The sequence below is a fragment of the Centroberyx affinis genome, unplaced genomic scaffold (assembly GCF_046629955.1).
Source record: "Centroberyx affinis isolate AG114_WGS23_722 - 3 ecotype Tasmania unplaced genomic scaffold, CSIRO-AGI_Caff_v1 ptg005539l_1, whole genome shotgun sequence".
NCBI lineage: Eukaryota > Metazoa > Chordata > Actinopteri > Beryciformes > Berycidae > Centroberyx > Centroberyx affinis.
In genome coordinates, this window is record NW_027282782.1 from 58,341 (window position 1) to 80,614 (window position 22,274).

General features: G+C 42.5%; 3 protein-coding genes across 5 annotated transcripts; 1 reads left to right on the top strand and 2 right to left on the bottom strand.

The window, feature by feature from the left end:
- Positions 1–22: 22 nt before the first annotated feature.
- Positions 23–12,128, bottom strand: LOC139667444 (transforming growth factor beta-1-induced transcript 1 protein-like). 3 transcript variants are annotated; one of them, XM_071546899.1, is made up of 12 exons: positions 11,779–12,128; positions 9,269–9,319; positions 8,632–8,789; positions 7,276–7,337; positions 6,393–6,529; positions 6,215–6,296; positions 5,505–5,589; positions 4,179–4,361; positions 2,904–3,077; positions 2,703–2,784; positions 1,699–1,847; positions 23–971 (listed from the first exon to the last, which is right to left on the bottom strand). In XM_071546899.1, the coding sequence occupies exons 1-12, from the start codon at positions 11,789–11,791 to the stop codon at positions 705–707; spliced, it is 1,443 nt and encodes a 480-aa protein (XP_071403000.1). In that variant the 5' UTR covers positions 11,792–12,128; the 3' UTR covers positions 23–704. The 3 variants fall into 3 exon arrangements, with proteins under 3 accessions (XP_071403000.1, XP_071403001.1, XP_071403002.1); XM_071546900.1 differs by lacking the exon at positions 9,269–9,319; XM_071546901.1 differs by lacking the exons at positions 8,632–8,789; positions 9,269–9,319; positions 11,779–12,128 and adding an exon at positions 7,592–7,704.
- A 470-nt stretch (positions 12,129–12,598) lies between these two features.
- On the bottom strand, positions 12,599–17,154 carry LOC139667447 (elongin-B-like). The gene is made up of 4 exons (XM_071546903.1): positions 17,068–17,154; positions 16,115–16,249; positions 15,688–15,796; positions 12,599–13,705 (listed from the first exon to the last, which is right to left on the bottom strand). Exons 1-4 carry the CDS (start codon positions 17,068–17,070, stop codon positions 13,593–13,595), a joined length of 360 nt encoding a protein of 119 aa, XP_071403004.1. The 5' UTR covers positions 17,071–17,154; the 3' UTR covers positions 12,599–13,592.
- Positions 17,155–17,518: 364 nt separating this feature from the next.
- pkmyt1 (protein kinase, membrane associated tyrosine/threonine 1) lies at positions 17,519–21,719 on the top strand. Its single transcript, XM_071546906.1, has 8 exons — positions 17,519–17,596; positions 18,085–18,534; positions 19,077–19,314; positions 19,512–19,791; positions 19,934–20,040; positions 20,136–20,308; positions 20,512–20,732; positions 21,005–21,719. Exons 2-8 carry the CDS (start codon positions 18,160–18,162, stop codon positions 21,345–21,347), a joined length of 1,737 nt encoding a protein of 578 aa, XP_071403007.1. The 5' UTR covers positions 17,519–17,596; positions 18,085–18,159; the 3' UTR covers positions 21,348–21,719.
- Positions 21,720–22,274: the final 555 nt, after the last annotated feature.

The following is a 22,274-nucleotide window of genomic DNA, read 5'->3' on the forward strand; positions in this document are numbered from 1 at the left end:
CGGCAAGAGAAATAGTGTTTTATTTTATTCTTTGGAATTATTTTTAGATAATTGCATAGAGAAATGGTGAAGGAATAATGCAAAATCTTTGAACAAATATATGATAGCTTAGTTTGTTACACAAAACATAATTATAGCAGACAATACACAATATATAAATGCAATAGCAGTGACACTTATACTTTTTGCAATGTAAAGCAAATATATTAAAGGGGATTTCCTTGCACAGTACAAGTCCTTCATTGAAACAATACTTTTGCCCTCAATATACTGTTTCTTTTTTTTTTTTTTTTTTACCTTTTTGCAAAAGAATTCACTTGTCAATATTCAATTTGAATCAATACAGTATGTAAAGGATTTACATACATCAACATGAAATCATTTGGCAATTTTACAAACCTTCAAAATCACGGTTTCATTCATTTTGTCTCTCATTCTAACCGATGTCGGAGTTAGATTTCTTACTGCCAGTGTAAATGCAGTCCACTTTTTTTATCTCCATGTCAAATAAACAGAATTAAATTGGTTTGTCTAACTATCTTCTTCTTCCCCTCCCTTTCTCGACTCTAATATTCGTCAAACCCAGAAAGAGACCAGCTCCACCCTCACTCTTCCTCCCACAGCAACACAGACTGATTGAAAACGCAGAGTCATACAGCTTCACATGGTGACCTATATGAGGAGCACACAGCTGCTCAACGTCCTCAACCGAAGAGTTTGATGAAGCACGGGTGGCAGTAGGGCTTGTTCTCCTGCTCCTTGAAGCAGCCTTTGCTCAGCGGCTTGAGACAGAAGTGACACACGAGGTGGTGGGGGTGGAATTTGGCCCCCATGGCGGTGACGCAGCGGCCCAGGATGGGCTGCTGGCAGGCCTGGCACACGCTGCCGCGGGACTGGTGGTAGTGGGCCTCGCACAGCGGCTGACCCTCGTGCTCGAAGAAGCTGCCGTTGACGAAGGGGCAGTAGCACTCCTGCAGACAGAGGGAGGAGACAGGGAGTGGGATTCAGTCACAGTCTAGAGCTACAACTGGGATATAATAAGAGACGTAGTGAGAGGATAGTAGAAGTTTAATCATGGGAGAACATTTTGGGTGAAGTGTTTTGTTATTACGGTACATTATCATCCCAGAGTATTTTTATAACATGTACTAAACATGAGGCATACAGCAGTGGTTCTCAAACTGGGGGGGTCGCGAGATGATTTATGAGATAGGAAAAATCATGTGTGGTTTTTCAAAATTTTCTCGAATTTTGGTTTTTTTCTTGTGAAATACTGAATAGTTTTCAGCCTCTAGGCCTCCTCTGATCATCAAATGACCCAAACCTGAAAAGGGAAAATCATTTTTTATGTGAACGCTTATTCCTTTTCAGAGTCACAGGGGCTGGAGCTCATCCCAGCATGCATTGGATGGCAGGAAAACACCCTGGACAGCTTGCCAGTCCATCGCAGGATTAACACAGGCAATCACACTCATATCCATAATGTACCTATGGTCAATTTATAGTCTCCAATCCACCTGACTTGGAGCTCCCAGAGGAAACCCACAAGAACATGCAAACTGTACACAGAAAGCGCCAGAGATCAAACCCTGGTCCTTCTTGCGGTGATTCGACAGCGCGAACCACTGAGCAAATGTTTGGTAATCGTAATCAATATTATCACGGATACAGCTCGCAAACCCACAGACAAACACTCACCCTGCATACAAAGCACTGTGGGTGCCAGAGGGAGTTGAGAGCTGAGATGTAGTTTTCCAGGATCGGCTGGCTGCAGCCTTGACAGCGGGAGGCGAACAGAGTCAAGAAGCACTGCTGGCAGTACTGCTGGCCCTCGCGGTCGTGGAAACCTAAAGGAGACGTGCTCACAGTTTCACACAGTTCGTAGTTTGGGCAAAATTAAATGGACTAAGCAATGTCGATCCATAAGTACACTGTCCTCTCCTCCTCTCCTCTCCTCTCCTGTCCTGTTCTCCTCTCCTCCTCTCTCCTGTCCTCTCCTGTCCTGTCCTCTCCTCCTTTCCTCCTCTTCTCTCCTGTCCTCTCCTCCTCTCCTCTCCTCTCCTCCCCTCTCCTCTCCTGTTCTGTTCTCTCCTCTCCTCCTCTCTCCTGTCCTCTCCTCTTCTCCTCTCCTGTCCTCTCCTCTCCTGTCCTCTCCTCCTCTCCTGTCCTCTACTCTCCTGTCCTCTCCTCCTCTCCTGTCTTCTTCTCCTCTCATCCTCCCCTCTCCTCTCCTCTCCCGAGAAGATGCAGATAACAATCATTTTGAATTGAAGCCTCCAAAGCTTTAAATTTGACAAATGCCAAAAGGATTTAGTATTTATGCATATATTTTGGCAGTGTGGAAGAGCCTCTGAAACAGAATTTAGACCATGGGACAGTAGAACTCCTTTGAAAGCAATACTAAAATTTAAACTGAAATTCCTTTAAGTGGGTTAGCAGTCTCTTAAAGCACAGTGACCCACCACATCTACTGTTGTTGTGTTGTGAATTAATCGCAATTAAGCAAATTAATACCATTCCTCTCTACTATATAACTAATTACTGGCTGAAAATGAGTCCAAGTAAAATTCTGTATATAAATCTGTATGTTTGGGAGGAAGGTATTTTTGAGGGCTATATGCAACAAAGACCCACTGCGGGCCTTTTTTTCACTGTTGTGTGTGTTGGAGTAGCCCAGACAGGATGTGTGTGCTGCCTATTACCTTCCTCTCCAAACGCTCGGCTGCACTTGACGCAACAGAAACACTCCGGGTGCCAATTCTTGTCCAGAGCGGTGACCATTTTCTAAACGATGAGAGGGAAAAAAAAAAAAGGTTTATGGCTTTAGGTGGGTCGGGGTGTTTGTAAGAGTGGTTAAAGTCAAAGTAAGCACACACACACACACACACACACACGGCTCTCACATTGAGTATGGGCTTGTTGCAGTGTGCACAGTGGGGGGAGTAGAGGGTGAAGTAGTCAGACTCGCAGTATGGCCGCCCGTCCTTCTCAAAGAAGTTCCGGCTGCCCAGCTCCGTCTCACACTCCGTACACACAAAGTGCTCTGGGTGCCACACTCGCCCCAGAGCCGTCACCACCTGGACGGGAAACAGTCAAAGGTCAGTCAGCGGGTTTATGTACGAAGAGCTTCCTCCCAAGTGGGATATCCTCTCCATTTGAAAGATGATACACTTCCTCTCGTAAAATTATTGCTGACATGAAGGTGAAACTCATTAAAGCTGCACTAGGAAACTTTGCATGTCGGCAGCTCCAAATGGCAGCGAGAGGTAACTACTGGTTGAAAACTACAAACAGCATACTCATGTTTAACAACTCCGGCCGCTCTGTGATGCTTTATACCAAAGAGACGAGAGAGGCAAAAGATCTAATGTTGGTGAGTGAAGCTTTCTCTTGACGGACAGTTTGTATTTCCCTCCTAAATTTCGATTCATCAATTCCTGTTAACAGAGAAGATTTCCCGCCAGTGTCTGTACCCAACACCAGAATTTCATTTGGGCAAACTGGGCGAATCTATGGGGTTTCAATTAGGCGGGATGGGATGCTCTTCTCTATCGCAGCCCCACGTTGTCTTTGAGGATGATAAAACAGATGTACTTTTACATTACAATCTTGCCTGGTGCAGCTTTAAGGAATAGTTTTGAAGTAGCTATCTTGTGAACTATACTTACAAAATATAAAAAATAAATTTAAGAATATAATCATCTGCATTTCCGAAAGATAAGATAAGATAGCACTTTATTAATCCCCTTGGGGAAATTCAGGAATTTAATAAATATCAGGCCACAATTTTTTTTTCTAAAACAAATATACTGTATAGCAATTTGAAATAAAGCCATTCATACAATAACTGTTGTAATGCAAAGTATTCAAAGGCAAATTGAATACATATTACATTCATTTTATGTAATATGACAACAATTTCACTTCCATCATATAGTTGCTTGTCTGGATATAAAAGGTATTCATATCAGTACCAAAAACAATGATTATTGCAACTGCAACTTGAGAAAGTTTTTATCAACAGGTTTTGTACCACTGAGTTGTCAGTAGCTTGTCTGTGAGACAAATGGTTTTTTTTTGCGGATGTTTCTCTTTGTCTACACAGACCATCTCTACAGCCTGCAGAGCCTTGTGCATCGCCTTGTAGACTCATTTTGACGTACAAAGGTCAATCTCACCTGTCCTACAACCGGCTTCTGACAGGCTGAGCAGTTGCCCTTAGAGGACGTTTGAACTCCTTGTCTGCTCAGGTCTGATTGGAGGAGCCCCAGCATGCTGTCCAATGAGCCGCCAGATGAGGCTTGCGGCGGTGCGGCGGGCTGCTGCGGTGCGGTGACCACTGGACTGACAGGTGCAGCTGGCTGGGAGAAGAGGAGGAACAGATGATACGTGACGCATCTGTCTCTGGGATTTCAATTCGCCAAGAGCTTACACATCGACTGAAATGAACCGCCCTGAAAGACAAAGGCTGTGAGGCCTTTGATGTAAAGATGTGAGTGTGTGTGTGTGTGTGTGATACACTTGTGGGTGTGTGGAGTACAGTGATGAAATGTGTGGTGAGTGGGAGAATGCAGACAGAGGAGAAAGAAAGGAAGAGAAAGATGAGAGAGAGAGACAGAGAGAGGGAGAAAGAGAGAGACATGTAATACATAATGAGGCATAGTTAAAAGGCACAATGGCTGCTTACTGACACCATGCCCACTGTCAGCCTCAAAGTTTATAAGCATCTAAATGGTGCTTAGTACTCCATTCCCATGAACCTAAGGGAAAGGGAATGGAGAGAACTAAAGGGACAACTACTGGAGGTAACACTTTAATCCAGTGTTGATACAAGTAGATGTTCAACATAGTGTCACTTGCCTATTTGGTGCATCTCTACAGACTATGTAACCCTAAACCTGAATTTAGCCTAACCCCAACCTTAACCTGACCCTATTTCTAACATTGACCCCAACCCACACATTAACCCTAGCCCAGACACTGAATATCTATAGACTAGTTTTCACACAATTATGAGTGTCACTTGAAACTCAGCAGACTTTTTGGTGACACATTATAGTCACTTGATAGGAAGATGAATATCAATGTTGGACTATCCAAATACTGACCCTACTAGATTATACGGCATATCAAATGTAGATCTATAGCTCTGATTTAAAGCTATCTGAAGCTATTTTTTGCTGTTGGAAAATCTCTGTTTGCGCCAACACTAATTTTCATCTTCAGGCTATATCTGCTGACTGATTTATTCCTCCATGCATGCACTGTGGCCAGGCTGCACAGTAACAGTGTTGTCATCATGAGGTCAAGTGAATGTCTTTGTGAATCCACCGTGAATCGATGTAAGCCCTGTTGAAGCCTGCAACAGCTGGGAACAAACGGTAAAAAAAAACACTATGCTCTGGCAATCGCATCTTGAACGCAACTGTGGGTATGAATCAGTTTAGTAGTCGACAGGATTTCGGCACAATGCGTCATTTTCATGCAGTTGTGTGGACTCTTACTGTGCTCTGGACCCTGAAGTCGGACAGAGAGGCCATGAGTTTGTCCAGTTCCAGTGTCGCTGAGGTCGCCGAAGGCTTCGCTGAACTAGAATACAAGAGAGACAGTTCTTGTTTTGACACAAAATACACAATTTCCCCACAGTGATCATTAAAGTTTAATCTGATCTAACCTAAAAAAAAACTGCCTTAAATCAAATATAGAGTTGAACCCAGTTAGGCAGGTTCTGGATATTGTTACTTAGATGTACTGTATATTTACAGCTGTTGGTGTGCACTGCAACTTTAAATTTGTTACAAACCGTGTAGCTTTGAAAATCTAAAGCCTGCATAAGTAGATTTCTGTGTAAAATACCAATAATACCGTATGTATTAAAAGAGCTGTGAAATTTTCCTCACTGATATATTGTTGTAAATTAGCTGTAATAGTCACTAAAAGAAAATGCTTCTTTTGGCAGTACAATGTTGTTCTATATAGCCTACTGCAAACCTGTCAATAGGGCTATGTATTATACAATATATATATCACAATTATTATATATTACATTATATTATACTTCACGCTTTAAAAATCATATCCCTTTTGTTGTTGTTGAGCATTGCAATGAAATTATGATACACATGGAGACAGCTTTTTTCCCAGCGCTTGAAAAAATAGTTCACTAGAATTATAATACTATATGTTATGACTAAATTAATCAAAGAGTGGGCACCTGGAGGATGGAGTTGTGGCCTTGTCCTTAATCTTGTCCCTCTCATCCTTCTTTGTGGATGGGAACTGGGCCAGGATCTCATCTGACAACAAAAAAGAGTAATTCAGAAAATATTCACCTCACAGTTAGACATAGGGAAATGATACACACACACACACACACACACACACACACCAACCTGTGATGTTGAACTGGGTAGCGTTCAGCTCCTGCAGCAGGTGGTCCAGTTCACTCAGTCCTCCTCCCAACAGCGAGGAGGAGGAGAAGGCTGGAGGAGGGTCTGCTGCACGGGGGGAGCGTGGCTTACACACTGTGCTGTAAGACAAACAGACAGACAGACGGACAGACGGACAGACAGACAGACAGACAGACAGAGAGCCAGTGAGGAACCTCTTAATGTACAAAATTAACACAATTAAGACAGTCCTGTTTCTTTCAGTTGAGGACTATATCAAAAATCAAGGTGTTATTATTCTCAGCCGACTTGGAGAAGATTCACACTTTTATATCATCTCATTTAGACTATTGTACCTCCCTTTACATGGGCCTTAGTCAAAAATCAGTCTCTCATCTTCAGCTTGTACAGAATGCAGAAATAGTTCTCAAGAACATTTCCCACTCTAATTACAAATTAATACCAATATCAGCCTGACAAAAACCCTCAAATCAACAGTTTGGTTGGTTACTTCCGGGGTATCAGATGTGGTCCCTTTCTTTAAATCCCGAACAGAGACCGTTAGTTATTGTGTAATTCAATGACAAATGCGAAAAAACCCTACAATATGTCCGGATCCTGGTTCTATTGATGATGATGATCAACTTCATGTGTGTTTGTACAGATATTTTCCCATGCAAACACACTGAGAGGCTTTGGCCATTTCTCTCTAATCTAAAATGCGAAGAAAACTCTTATATTCACAGAAATCAATTCTATATTGGTCATACCACACTCTGCCTATGTATAAAGAGATTAACTGATTCATCTAAAGAGAACTACAGTATAGACTTGATTACACCTAAGACGTCATGTAATAGGGGTTAAGAATCAGAGAAGCAGCTACCTGTATAGTTTGTCTGGGTTGGAGCTCTGAGAGCCGTTGGACTTCATCGCAGAGGAAACCGTCTGAGAGACAAAACAGAAGATGAAGAGTTAACCTTTACAGCGAGAAAGAGGTTTTAAAAGGAGACTCCACCCTAAAGATGAATTCGCAGAGGATATTTACGTGGATATTTAAGGATATTTAAGTGTTTCCCAAAGGCAGAAACAATGAGAAACTGATTTTACTGATGTAGTCACATAACTCAGAGTGATTTAATTTACACCATCACAAAACTGAAAGAGATTAGGATTTTACACTAACTAAACATCTCATTCACCTGTTGCTATAGAGTTTTGGGCATGTCACCACCTGTCGTCCTTCCAAGAAACACTCATGATGCCAGACTAATGATGTCATCAATTTCTCTAGTTATGTTGCTTCAGCATGCTCCGTAGGCTTGGTTATTGTCTGGATTTTATCAATTCACATTCACATTTTTGGAAGAAAGTTTTAGAGAATTTTTAAATAAAAGCAATTTTTTTTTTAGCTTTAAGATCTATGTATTATAGATTCAAAAAGTAAAAATAAAATTCTCCACAAAAATGTAACTGAATAACCAGAGTGATAGCAGAAATGCAGCCATTTACTGCTATCTAATTCAGAACTGGAATTGGTTTTTGATTCCCAGTCCTGATGCTGCAGCATGTCTGTCTGCCCCAGCCATCATAAAGACAGACAACAGGGGCATGAACCTGATGATCAAAATGAAATGACAGAATTAAAGAAACGCAGCAACAATCGATACTGTGAAGGGAGCAGCTCCACATCTTTATCTACAGCAGCTACTCTCCATGGAAGGTAATAATCTCTTTCCAGGAATTAGACGGGAACAAATTAGATCTTGCTGGTTCCAGTCCTAAATCAAATTTGTTACTGGATATTATCTTTGTTTTGTATCTGTATATAACAGGCGCTGTTACGGGCTCAGACACAGAGCATCAAGATGATATTGACCTAGATCAAATACTGGAAAAAAATTAAAGTTATTATCTGATCCACTGACATAAATTGATCAAGCTTTCATGCTATAGATGTGAATTTATATATTCAAATATGCTGCTAAAGTTAAGCTGTGAAAAAAGTGTTTATGTAAATGTAAGTCAATAATAGGAAGTAGTGTGGCAAAACTCTTTCATGTTATAGGCTCTGCATCCCTTCTTCTTATTCAATGGGAGTGGAGTCTTTGTTTCTCTGCTTAATCGAGTCTGTATCAGTACAAGCAATCGTCAGATACTCAAAGCAATTGGCAGATACTCGGAATCGGCATCGGCAATGAAGAAATTGGTATCGATGCATCCGTGGCTGGCAATCCTCTACCTGCTGGGGGGTGTAGGCGGGGGGCGGCGGCCGGGCCTGGGCAGTGTCCTGGGAGGGAACAGCAGTAGCATCAGCGGTTGGTGGAGGGTCAGAGGTCAGCAGGACGGGACACCTGGCCAGAGGAGAGCCGGTGTTCTCCAGGTCAGCAAGGAGGGCATCTGGAGAGCGGGAGATACAGAGAGAGAGAGAGAGAGAGAGAGAAGGAGAGAGAGAGAGAGAGAGAGAAAGTGAAAGACACAGACAGAGTGACAGACAGACAGACAGACACAGAGAAAATGGGCCAGAAACAGAAGCGGAAAATAGATTACATGTAACAGAATGAAAGTAATGGAAGTGTGCTTAGAGTTATGGTTCAAGATTAGGTTCTGGTTGGGTTTGTGGCGGGAATTCAAGATGGTTTCCTACTCCATAATGAAACTGTACATTTCTGTCCCATCACTGACAGTGTTATCAGTTTGTTAGATACATGAGATATTTAAAAAAGCAAGCCAAGGAATGGAGTGGAAAACCATGCAATACAGATGGAGAGGAAAACACATGACAGAATGATAGACAGGACATATGTAGGCAAGACAAGGACAGACAAGAAGATGACTGAAACACACACATACAAACACACAGACAGACAATTACGTACCAAACACAACAATACGAGGACTGAGAGGGTAGTTAGGTGGGTCAGGCACTCCTGAGGAGAGACAGACAGCCTCAGTGACCAATAACGCAGCAGCAACTCAGCCCACACATATCAAGACACAACATGAAGGACAGCGAAGGAGCGTCCTCAGACACCCATCAGTCAGAAGACAGGACAGTCGGAATCGGCATAATCCAGAAATAACACAGTAACATGTTGAAGTTATTAGAGCACAAACATTTCTGCGTTCGTATCCAGAATATCCAGACATGCCAGTATGAAAAGGAAGCAGAGGAGGAAGAGTGTTTGGCAACTGATACCTAAATTCCAGCCCCCCCCCACCCCCCCCACCCCCATCACTAACGCCATGCCAAAGTGGAAGCTGTCCAGAAACTAAACTCTCTCAAGTGTTCGGCTTTCCAGCTGCATGACATCATTGTGGACAAGTCTCTTTAATGTGTGACTAAAAACCAAACCAGAGTATGTAAGACGATGTCTGAACTTCTAGTCGAGGACTGTATTAGTTTTAGTAGTCAAGCTGCTGTTGAGGTTGGATTTTGTGTGTTTGTTTTTTTACCATGGATACACTGATACCTTTTGTCACTGCTGATACTAACTAATCGTTAGTTAGTATCGGTATTAGTATTAGTCGGTAATACAGTCAATTTCTCTCCCTTAGACAGATCAAAAGCCTTTTATGTATGAAAAAGATAGAAAACCAAATCACTTTTCTTTGATTTCCATGTCTTGGTAACAGGTTGTAGTATTGAGAAAGTTCTCTAACTCTGCTATTCATTTTCAGTCTGGTATCACCCCAATATTCAATACTAGTATCTGTCTTGGTCCCTAATGTTTGAACTTCTCATCAGTTTTACTTTTCATTCTGGTAGACAGCTGTTTGGATTGGATTTGCACAGTGTTTTACACGTCAGCGGTGATCACAGTTAGGCTGGTTTAGTTGTAGACATATTAAACCTAAACATAACTGGTCGACTCTGCCTCCCTTCATCCCTGCGGTCACTTCTGCCCCTGATGATTCACACTTCTGGTACGACCATGTGGTGAGAACCTTGTGCATATACATGCTCTCTCCTCCTCCCTTCTCTCTCTCTCTCTTACACACACACACACACACGCACACACACACACACGTACAGACTGAACTGCTCATATAAGGAGCTGAACTTCTCTCAATGGGAATTATGACCATATTTAGAGCTGCCTGTCGACTTGTTTGTCTTGGCCAAAGGCTTCTCTAACAAGTGGTCTCTCTGACCGAAAGCCTTGCCAGATCCGATACATAAACTTACAACATGGTTGGACAACAGCATAAACCGAGTGTCCCAAACATGGCCACTGTCTGACGAGCACTCGGCTAGTAACCCAGCAACTGATTCTCACTGTGTGCAATCCGATCCAGATGTGCTTGGCTACATCCAGCCGTTCCTCCTCATAATGCTTGCAAAGCATAAATCCCCCAGTTCTGAAACAAACTGCTTCAAGAAAACGGCTCCTGCGAGAGCAAACGGTTTGTTCTCTCCCAGGGCAAAAAACCCTTCTATTTTCATTGAACTCTGTGGCTTTTTGAAATAGCAGTGTGGCCCTGGGCTATTTCAGGGCTTTTCCAACAGAGCTATTCCCAAACACAAATAACAGCCAGCTTCCAGCACTGTCGTAGAAGAAAGAAAAGGGGGGGAGAGGCACCAATTATTCCTTCTTCCACATCTGTATCAATATGTATTAGAAAGGCAGGACCAATCATGTTCCCTGGTGGCAGTAACAATCCTCTTTGATGTTCTCCAGCCTTCAAAATGGAAGACACTCAGCTGAACATTATGTGGCTTTCTCTCCATCCCTGACTTGTCAATATTAATGGACAAGAGAGGGCCCCGCTGTGGATGTCTTTAGATCTAATTTACAAAGAATTGATTGAATTTGCAGTGCATGCAGGAAACACTCAATGCCGGTGTGGCAGATATACTGTAGTAACAGTTCTTGTGTTACCTGTGGGAGTATGTGTGTGTGTGTAATGAGGTAAGACACAAGCTTTTTTTTTTTTTTTTTATCTCAGAGGATGGGAGCACAATAGAAAAATGCAAATTATCAGCATGACAGTAAGTTGTTTTATTGTTGTAACCAGGCTCTAACTAAGTATCCTAAGATGTCATACCAGAATGAAAGCCCTGGTATACAATATGTGTTTTTACAGGAAAAAAAACAGTAGTTAACACAGGAAAGAAAATGATAATAAGGATGGGTGTCATTGCTTTTCATGGCATTAAAAGGTTTAATATAATCAGCCCGTTGGGAGCCATTATTCCTCTTCATAGTAGCTACATTCCCATATATTTCCTCTTGAAGACGGAAGCAAAAATGTACGCTATGATAGCCAGAATAAACATTATAACCCTTCCTCTGCCCGGGGCACTCCACCCCTTTCCAAAGATCCCCTCAAGATATCCCAACATGCAGTTACAGCGCTTCAAACGAACAACAGTATTAACACATACCCAAGTCGTCCATGGCACAGTCTCAGCGGAGCGTTTTCCTCTTGATGCGGGGTAATATGAACGTGGACAGCATTAACTTGTAACGGGTGTAATCAAAGCCCGCAGGATAGACCGTGTCGGTAAGGGAGCTATTGTCTGCTGTTGGTCCTGAATAACTTCTTGGACACCGTTATCCGCCAAGAGAGGAGGAGTAGGAGGAGGAGAAGAAGGAGGAGGAGGAGGAGGGCGTCCCGTTTCTTTTTCCTCTACGACTCTCTTCCTGTGTAATGCCTCAGACCGGAGAAGGCGTAGTTAAATAAATGTGGTTACAAACCCCGCATTCCCCGGACACACGACGTCATCCTAGACATTCCTAGTCCATATTTGGGATAGAAAATTAGGGATTTTGTGGTGTCGAAGCTGCCAAACTGCAGACTGCGTTGCAACTGATGCGCTTGTGAAGTGGTGTCAGAATGTGGGAAAATATATATACAATTTTTTTTTTTTTTTGCCGTGTTCTTCATTGAAAATACATCCCAAGGATTAACATGGAGAGGACAACACCCCCTTTAATAAGAAGCTTGTAGAGAGAACATTTGACCACACATGTCAAACTCCATACAGTAATAATAATGTAGGCTAATTTGCCGTTATTTCAAAGGATTACCCAGTCCCACACTCCATGTTTGGCATATTAACAAGAGCTTTGTACATACATTTTTCATTGTTAGCACTAATAAATAGCCATAACTAAAATAAGGCTTTCATTGACCCCTGGAATTATGTATTCTTTATATAATGTTGACACAAACGTACTGATAAGAATAAAAACAGCCAGCAGTGTAAAAAAAAGGAAAAAAAAACTTTAATTAAGCTCACAGTTACAGGCTATGTTTATGTAATTAGGGGAAGGTGCAATGTCCCACATTGGTGTTGGTGACATGAGGCGATGTATGACTTTACAAAACCGAAGTTTAACAGCATGACAATCTCCTCTTGTATATATATACTGTATATATCTGTCACAGACAAATGTCCTCCAAACAACCATTCCTCCTTTGTCCAAGAGGTACCTGCCTTTGGTCTCAGTGCATGAAACATACAACAAAGGACAGAAAAGTGAAAATGTACTGCTTTGTCCATATTGAAGAGATAAAACGACACAAAAAAAGCTAGAACACTAACTGATAACTGATTTTTTTCCAGGTCTAAATGAAGTGACTGAGATCAATTCAGAAATGTACAACAAAACTGGAGGAACCAGACCAAAAAATTTATAGGTGAGAATATATAGTTTGTCATTTAGGCTGAAGGTTTATCTGATTCTGTGAAAATAAAGCCTTTGTCCGTTTTACACTAGAATTTGTTCATGCAGTTTGCTGATTCAGACACCGGACTCCTTACCCATGCATGTTACTTCCAGAGCACTGTGACACACAACTACCCCCTTCACCTTTTCCAAAATAATAATGATAATAATTATAATAGTATAAGTCACACGCACACACACAGTCACACTCTCCAAACCAACCATCTCACTCATTTCCAAAGTTTGAACCAGTTGGTGCATAAGAGCAACGTAAAGGAGCAGAGCCACATGTGATGTGGAAATCATAGAGGGCTACCAGAAAAAAAGAACTTGTGAAGCATACTGGGGGGGATGCTGGGATGATAGCATGAAGGTAACATGGATAGGCTTGGTTACCTATAATGTCCCCATCCATCAACTGAAATTATAGTACATATCCTCCACCCCGCTACTTCTCCACTGCTGTTAATCCACACACACCCCCACTGCCATCCTTCCCTCCATTGCTCCTTTCCTCTCCCTCCTATCACTGCACAGCCTGTTCGTTGGTAGTGCTACCGGAGTCTTGGGGCTTCATGACATCAGGGAGCTCTGGGGGGCTGGAGAAGGCCTCGATCTGCAGCTGCTCAAACATCTCATCTGGAGGGCAGAGGATACGAGAAACATTAGCTCTGTCGTGACAGCACGGCTGCACCTGGCCTTGAGTGTAACACAGCTGGTGTAGTGGGTGGACAAGCACTGGCTGACTAAGTTATTGCCTGAACTTAAGAATGACAAGCTAAAAGAAAACATTAGACTGGTTAGGTGTGAAAAGATGCAAGAGGAAACTAAACAACCTCCGAGTTTGGTCATTTTTGGGTGAATTTTGGCACATGAACTAGTTTCTCTGGAACCAGCGACTTTTTTTGAAAGGACCTTTTGTGGCATATGGCCTTAAAAAGACAAATCCACACATTAACACTTTAGCAATGTTACAGAAAGATAGGTACTGGTGATGTGCCTTGCATTTCTGCGTCCCTTTTGTTGTTTGGTGGTGTATTTTTCTTATTCATGCAGAAAATGGCCAAGCATAGATGATGTGACGTCACATCGAGACATTTCCAGTGCAGCTACAATGGAATTTGATCATAGAATTTTTTTCATCTATCTAAAACATCATCGGTAAACATCAGGTTTTGTGTCAGCCCCGCAGAATCAAAGAGCAAGGGCTTCTTTCTACACTCACTACTTTGCACTGACATTCAACAATCATACAAGAATAAATCCATCGTAGAAGAGGCAGAGACCATTTTCTCTATACCAACAGTAGCCTCAATAGACCAGAATGCAATGCAGTTACAAGACATGTTGCATTTGGAGTTAAGGGGCGCGACTTCCACATTTCTCAACTGGAAAAGGCTCTATTGCTCTTACTATCGCTATCTCGATTGCTATCACTATAGCTCGCTCCCCTGCAAGTAAAACCCACAGCTGAATGGAACAAGTTAAAGGATACGGCTGGTGTTTTTAAATACATTTCTTATCGTCAACAAATCCTATGAAAATAACAAAATCAACAATGCGTTTGCTCTACTCCCATTCCGACTTCCCACGTTCCCTTTTTAGCCTTCAACCCGGATGTCATTGGCGCCAATTGTAAGCTAAAAACCTTAGTTTTAACATAGTTTCAATTTAAAAAATCGCTAACTGTTACCATGAAAATTCAGGCTGTTGTAGTTATTACCAAATCAAATTCAAATGGGAACAAATTCTTCAAGCACTATTTTCAGTGCTATGGAACTACTTTCCTGAGATGGAAAATGTGTTTACGGTCAACTTATTAAGTTGTTTGAGGAAAAAGTAGGCTGGCCCGGTGCATCGCAATGATGAAATATACTGCCCAGAGCAACGGCATGGCTCTTTGACGTGTTTTTAATAGTTTTTTTAATACAATGGAGTTCTACGGCTACTGAGACATGGCTTTATTGGGCATCGGCTACATGGATGAGACTTGTTAGCAAAAGAAATTCATTGCTGATTTTGTTATTTTCATAGGATTTGTTGACAGTAAGAAATGCATTAAAAAACACCAGCCTTATCCTTTAAGGCACATTATCTAGGGGTTGGTGAAAGGAATTCTGGGAAATGTTGTAGAAATAGATGAGGCAGATTCAGATAAAGTGGATACAGGAAAAAAGTAAATTACAATATTTCATCACAAAATAACGCTTGGGATGCATTGATTGATTGAACACAGATTGATGATATTTACCAGTGTAAGAGGAGTTTTTTCTTTAAGGATGAATAAGAAAAGCATCCATATCAGACCACAATCACTTGATTTGCATAGTTATCTACCACAGCACCACATTACAAAGCTTGAGCGCCCAAAGATGAACGGACCACAAAGGCACAAATGGTTGCCATAAATCATGCAAATAATATTGGCATTCACGAATTGAATAGAACACAGAAGTCCAAAAACAAGATTGCTATAGAATAATCACCAATCAGGACAATCCAGAAAAGCAGGAAATAGTTGGGAAGAGGCAGAAAAACAGGAAATACCTCAAAACACCCTAACATAGTGACATCATATCCCTGATCCTTCTGAGCACCGAAATCACATGGGCTGAACGTACCATTGATGCGGAAAGCCAGACCAACTGTAGCCGGGGCCTGAGGTCTGGCAGTCTGGTTGGTGAACCCACAGTCACCAAGGGTTTTGCTGTCCTCTAGCAACTGGTCATCCTGGGGAACAAGAGTTGGAAATAATGTCACAGGAACCAAAAATAGCGTCACGAGTGAATGATGTCTTTTGGTTCAGTGGAGATGTAGACATGGGCCAGACCTTTCCAAAAAGAGGCATTTATTCAACCTTGAGGAAGACAAGTAACATGCCAATGCTGTAAATGAGGCATGGTGAAAGTATTTTCAGTTTTTTCAATTTCTTCGGAGTTGTGTAGGAGTTGTGTAGATAATCTCTCCAAAATATGTTGCCAGTTACCCACCAGGAATAACTACTCATTAAATTAGGTGGCAGTGACAGCATATATGGCCCTAACTCACTTTGTAAAGCCGCTGTTCTTCAGGCGCTCTCTTGAGAATTCCTTCAACAATACGCTTCAGTTCATAGACAGTGGTGGACTCCTTGGCATCTGTGAAGATTGTGGTCTTCTGACGCCGGATCATTAAGAACACGTCCTGAAAGATAGAGAGGTATTAGTTCAATTTATGATATGGCAGAGGAGTGTTACTTTCAGGTCTAACATTAGATCGAACAGGATAGCTCTCTGGCCCAATCAATAATTCACAGCTAGATTTACTGACAATAATCCCAGTTTCTTCTATTAAAAAAAACCCTAAAGTAGGCCCAGGTAAGTCGTTAATTTTGTGTAAAGTCCTAACAACTGTTTATAGCAGCTATTTACTTAACTCTGGGTAACCTATGTAACTTATGTCTTGTTAGACATTTGAAGGTAGCGGAGGTCTTAGGTTGGTTGTTTTGCTTGTCAGGCAAGTTTTTCCCGTCTACATACTATTCCATATCATTAAAGGACTGGTTCATTGAGCCACACGCTAGCAACAACTGCGAGCTAACGGTAGCAAGCAGACGTAGCTTTGAGCTAACGTTAAATTAGCTCACAAGAAACAGCCTTGTGATTTTAAAGTCGCTAAAAATAGAACTGACAGCTAAATCAATCGACGTTATACTACTGAAAGCGACAGTAAATATCAATGTAGCTAACGTCATTGACTAGGTTAGTTGACTAACGTTACATCACATTCAAGGTTAGCCAGCAAGCTACCTATCTAGCTTGCTAAATAACGTTACCACCTCTCGTTACAGAGGGGCAAGTGAAGCTAGCTAACTTAGCTGGCTAGCAAACATCAGCTGACGTTAACAATTCGGTAACCGATAGCATAATTGGTGTTATAAACCCTTTGAACAAATTGCTCAATGTTAATTCAAGTTTTATTTCTGAAAACGAGTCTAAGAAAAACATTTCTTCGAAACTTACCATTTCAAGTGGTCAGTTAGCTAGCCAGTTGTGCCAGCCCTGTGTTGTGTACCAGAACCCCAGACTGCGCCGCTGCTGCGCAAATTGCGCAAACAAGAGAAGAATGGTGTATTCACAAAAGACAGGTACGCAGCAATGCGCATAATTTTTCAGAATTTGGCGCGAGCTGGGCTAGTCCACATATGAAGGGTGTATGCGCTTCTTGGTTTGGATTCAGTACACAGGGGCTGAACACGAATTATCATATTTCCGAAGACTACGTTAATGTAACGTTCACCAACCAACGTTTATGGTCGGCGTGATACTTCTGCCCAACGTCGAACTACCAAAGTTACAGTATAAATGGACTGTATGCTGTATGCCAGTACAAGCTAGCTCGGTAGGTTAAGCTTGTAGTCAACAGTGGATAGTTAACGTTAGCCAAAGATTTGTTTTTGTGAATGTGACTGTCATTTGTGTCAGAAGAAGCTATGGATGAGTCTTGAATGCCAGAGTTTGGAATAACCTTAACTAAAGCCAACCCGGCAGGGTAAGTGACATTCATATTACAGATAAAGTTTACTTTGTTAAATGTAACCAAACTTTACAAGGTGTTGAGGCAGATGACCTACATTCTTAGAATGTAGGTCAGAAGTTTCGTTTAACACCTAGATGATTGGCAAATGTAGGTAGCTAGAACTGAGTTGCCAGAGTTGTGAACGGTGTTTATCTTGTTTATTGAAATGCCGTTTGACATTAACATAACTAATTTGTACTTTAAATGGAATTCATACACTTTGATGGCAGCTTTCAGTATGCAGACTCTACTTTTGTTCTATGTCAAATGAGGTTAACAGATTAATTCTATTTAATCACTTTGTCTGACATAATGGTCTAAGTTTATATTATTCAGTAAAACTCATTGATGGGAGCAGTGCTCTGTATCAGTCATAATTTAAGAGTAATACTTTGAATAGGTATCAGCAGTCAAGATTGGTAGTACTGCATTCTTTGATACTTTTCTTTTAAATGTTGCAGCTGACTACCAACAAAGAAAAGAACTGGCTGCTACTGACCAAACAACTCCGTTAAGCATCAGACAATCCCTACATCATGTCATTGGCAGTGGAAACTGCAGTGTCCACGACACCTCTCCCTCTTCCTGCCCACTTCTCTCATGCAGAGCAATCCTTCTCCCTCAAAAAGCGACACCTGCCTTTCTCCTCGTCTTCTACATCCACTTCATCCTTCTCTTCCCCCGCCCGGCTCTCTCATTCTCTGCCCCCACGCCCCCCGTCCAAGGGATGCCCTCCTCTGAGCAGAGTGTTCCCCAAGCATCCGTCCCCCTGGACACCCATCTCCCGCTCCCTCATCAAGTCTCCCCCTCTGACTTCTCTGTATGACCCCAGCAAGCAGCAGTCCTACTTCAGTCAGTGCTTCACTAATTTGGGCCTGCTGGGGAGGGGCTCCTTCGGAGAGGTCTACAAGGTGAGAATGACAAGAGATATGGTGTGTGTGAGAAAGAGATGCGTTTCAAGTCCAAATTAAATGAAAAATTACAATAAATGCCAGAAAATGTACAAAATTCGTAATTTCTTGTATTTTTGTATCAAAATCCCATTACTTTTACTTCCTGGAAAACAGGCTTACATAAAAATTCCAACCAATAATACCATCACAGATTTTTGAACAGTCCCTTCTGCCCATAACGTTTAGCTGCCTTTCTTTCTCTAAAGTGTATCCCATTAGTTTACAGTTTTTAATGATCTCACCCCATGTTATATCATGGGCTGAGCAGGAAGTTATATCAGACCTGCATATGTGGGTTAGGTTGAAATGGGGCCATGTCATAGAGGTGTTCAGACATGCTTTTGCATATTTGAACATCTGTGCTGTGGTTTTGTAATGGGAAACCTAAAACATGAATTTGGACGTCTTTGTAGACCAATGTTATCACCGTGACCAAGATTATTGCTATAGAGATCCTGGAATAGTAAGAGGAGACCTCTGCATGTTTTGTATTTTTCTAGGTGCTGAGCCACGAGGACGGCCGACAGTACGCAGTCAAGCGCTCTGTTCATCGCTTCAGGGGCAACAGTGAGCGGGACCGGAGTGTGAGGGAGGCCAGGAACCACGAGCGCCTGTGTCCCCACCCTCACATCCTGAGCTTTGTGGCCGCCTGGGAGGAGTGTGGCCGCCTGTACATCCAGACAGAGCTGTGTTGCACTAGCTTGCTGCTCCATGCTGAGAACCAGCCTGCTAGCCCAGGTATATCAGAAATGGACAACAGAATGATTAAGATTAAGATGCACTTTATTTATTGAATGTATTATGTTGTTGCATTGGTATTAATATTTGGATACTCCTACTGTGCTATGCGTTTTTCTACAGTTGAATCTCATATCCTCAGGCTGGGTGTCTAGGTTGTTACTGACTTTGCACTCTTTTGAAACTTTCCAATCCAGATGAGCCTGCAGCTTGGGCCCACCTGTGTGACCTTCTCTCAGCGCTGCAGCACTTGCACTCCCGCGGTTTTGCACATTTGGACCTCAAGCCCGCCAACGTCTTCCTCACTCACTCTGGCCGTCTCAAGCTGGGGGACTTTGGGCTGCTGCTTGAGCTCCCACAGAAGGGGACAGACCCCGCTGAGGGGAAGGGGAAGGAGGATCTCCAGGAGGGAGATCCCAGATACATGGCCCCTGAGCTGCTCAGGGGGCAGTACGGACCTGCTGCCGATGTTTTCAGGTAGGAATCCTTCTTAGACAGTGTGAATGAGAAATGTAAACAATATGGCCATTGTAAATTCATAATTTATGTGCTTCTTGTGATTTCAGCGATTTGACTTGATTTGACTTTGCCTAAATATTGTCTAATCATTTTCACTTAGTTTGGGTGTTTCTATTCTGGAGCTCGCATGCAATATTGAGGTTCCCAACGGTGGAGAGGGCTGGCAGCAGCTCAGACAAGGCTGCCTCCCCTCAGAGTTTACCAATGGTAAGATCAAGCTTCAATGAAATCTGCTGAAATTGACAGGTTTCTCTCTATATTCACATGACTTATGTTATTGCTATTATGATCTGTATCTGCAGCCCTGTCGACTGAGCTGCAGACAGTGCTGCGGATGATGCTGGCCCCAGAACCGTCTGAGAGAGCCACTGTCACCGAGCTCCTGTCTCTCCCCTCTGTTCGGAGACATAGGTGGAGGAGGCGCATCTCCCTTCTCCTCAGTGAGGCCATGCTCACACTGACCTCCCTCTGCCAGGTAAATTGAGACTAATAAACTTTCTGGAACACCCTTTTGAACATTAACTTTTGCAGATCACATTTGCTTGAAAGAGACATGTATGAAACATAAGGTAAACATGAGTATTACAATCATTTTCTCAACCTTGAAGGTTTGGTTGCAGTGAAACATGAAATTAAAGTTACCGGTCTCTTATTTTTATTGTATGTTTTTTCCCATAGTTGGTAGTGTGTGTTGGGTGGAGGCTCCTCTCTTCCCTTCACTTGCCGTTCCTCCCTCATTGGACCGACCCGGCGCCCTGCACCCCTCCTAAGGACAGCTGGGAGAGGGACTTAACTCTGTCCCTCAGCGTCATGCATGCTGACCCAAGCAGCCCGGAGGACGATGCGGTGTTTCTGCTGGATCCCACGGACCCAGAGCTCTCTCCCACCTTCTCACACAGGTAGAGAACAGAACATGTCCCAACCCGAGGGTGAAAAGAGAGTTTCCCACTCGAGGGATTAATGACATATATCAAAATCAAATTAAGTTACAGCTTGGTTTTATGCAGCTCTATCTCACGTTCATATAGCCTATGTTATATGTTTCTTGTAGAAATGATAATTCAGAGACACAAGTAAAGAAAGGGCTGCTGGACCAGACATTTCCTTTGTTTCAACTTCAACCTTCTATTAAATTCCCTACTTAAATGTTTATATTTCCCATATTCAACAGGGTGAAATCCAGGCAGTCTGTGGAAAGCACCTCCACTCCTCTCCCAGGTTCACCCACACACAGTCACCTCAGTCCCGCCCACACACCCACTCGCTCCCCCTCCAGCATCCACTCAAATGGTTCCTTCCACACACTGACGCCCAGTCTGAGTCCCATCCATACAGAGCCTCACACGGCCAGCCTGACCAAACGCTCCGCGCAGAGCCAGCTTTCTGCGTCCACCAAGTCGCAGCGACGTGGCCGCAACTGGGTCCGAACGGAGGAGGCCTTACCCAGACCCAACTTTGAACCAAAGAACCTGCTCAGTCTGTTTGAGGAAACGTCACTAGAGGGACAGCCATGAGGATGAGACTGTCTGTTTATATTCAAGAACAAAGTATTCCCATTTTTAGGTGACGGGTAACGAGGAACCGAGGAATGCATGTATGTAAGTTCACGGCTTAGCCTATATGTATTGAAAAGTGTTTTTTTTTGCCATTTTGTAACAGTCCTACAACAACTTCTTTTAACATGTATTTGAAAAAAATTTATATGGAAAAAAGGATGAATTATATAACGCTTCTAACGAAAGCTTTAAGCACTTTGTTTGCGTGTATGCAGTCTGCAATCTGATGTTGTAATGGCAAGTCATGATTTCTTGTTGAAATAAGTTCTCACCTGCTTCGTGTACTCTTGAGTCGTGTACCTCATGATTCACAAAGCAAAATAAACTGAGTAACAGAGAGCAAGTATCATCTCAAATCTAGGGATCTTTTGGAACAGGTTTTGAGTAGACGCAATCCTCCCCAGCACACTAGATGGCGGCAAAATATTAAAAACCTGTCTATGTATGTTAGGAAGATGTGAGGAAGATGTGTGGTGGGTGTACTCGGCTTTATGGGTGACCTGAGTCAGATCAGCAGTGATAAAGTTTGGGAAAAGCGGGTAAAGCTGATGATTAGTCAGAAGCAAAGGGCAAAGGACTATTGCCAGGAGGAGGAATCAGTTGAACATGTCACTTTTCACTGGAAGATATATAAACAGAAAGAGGTACTATTTAAGAGGAATTTAATAATTAAGTAATAGGTAAAAAAAAAATGTTTAACTGCTGGTATACCTAGTAGGCTTTTTTTTAAGCTTGAATCATAGGTTTGAACGGGACTGACATTGATTTAAAGTTTTTGTGGTGCACGTTCCTGCAAAGTAGCTAGGTGGCGCTAATGCATGTGACGCTGGATGCCAACCGCCTTAAAAACCCAAGAAGAAGAAGCAGCTGTGTGGGAATGTTTTC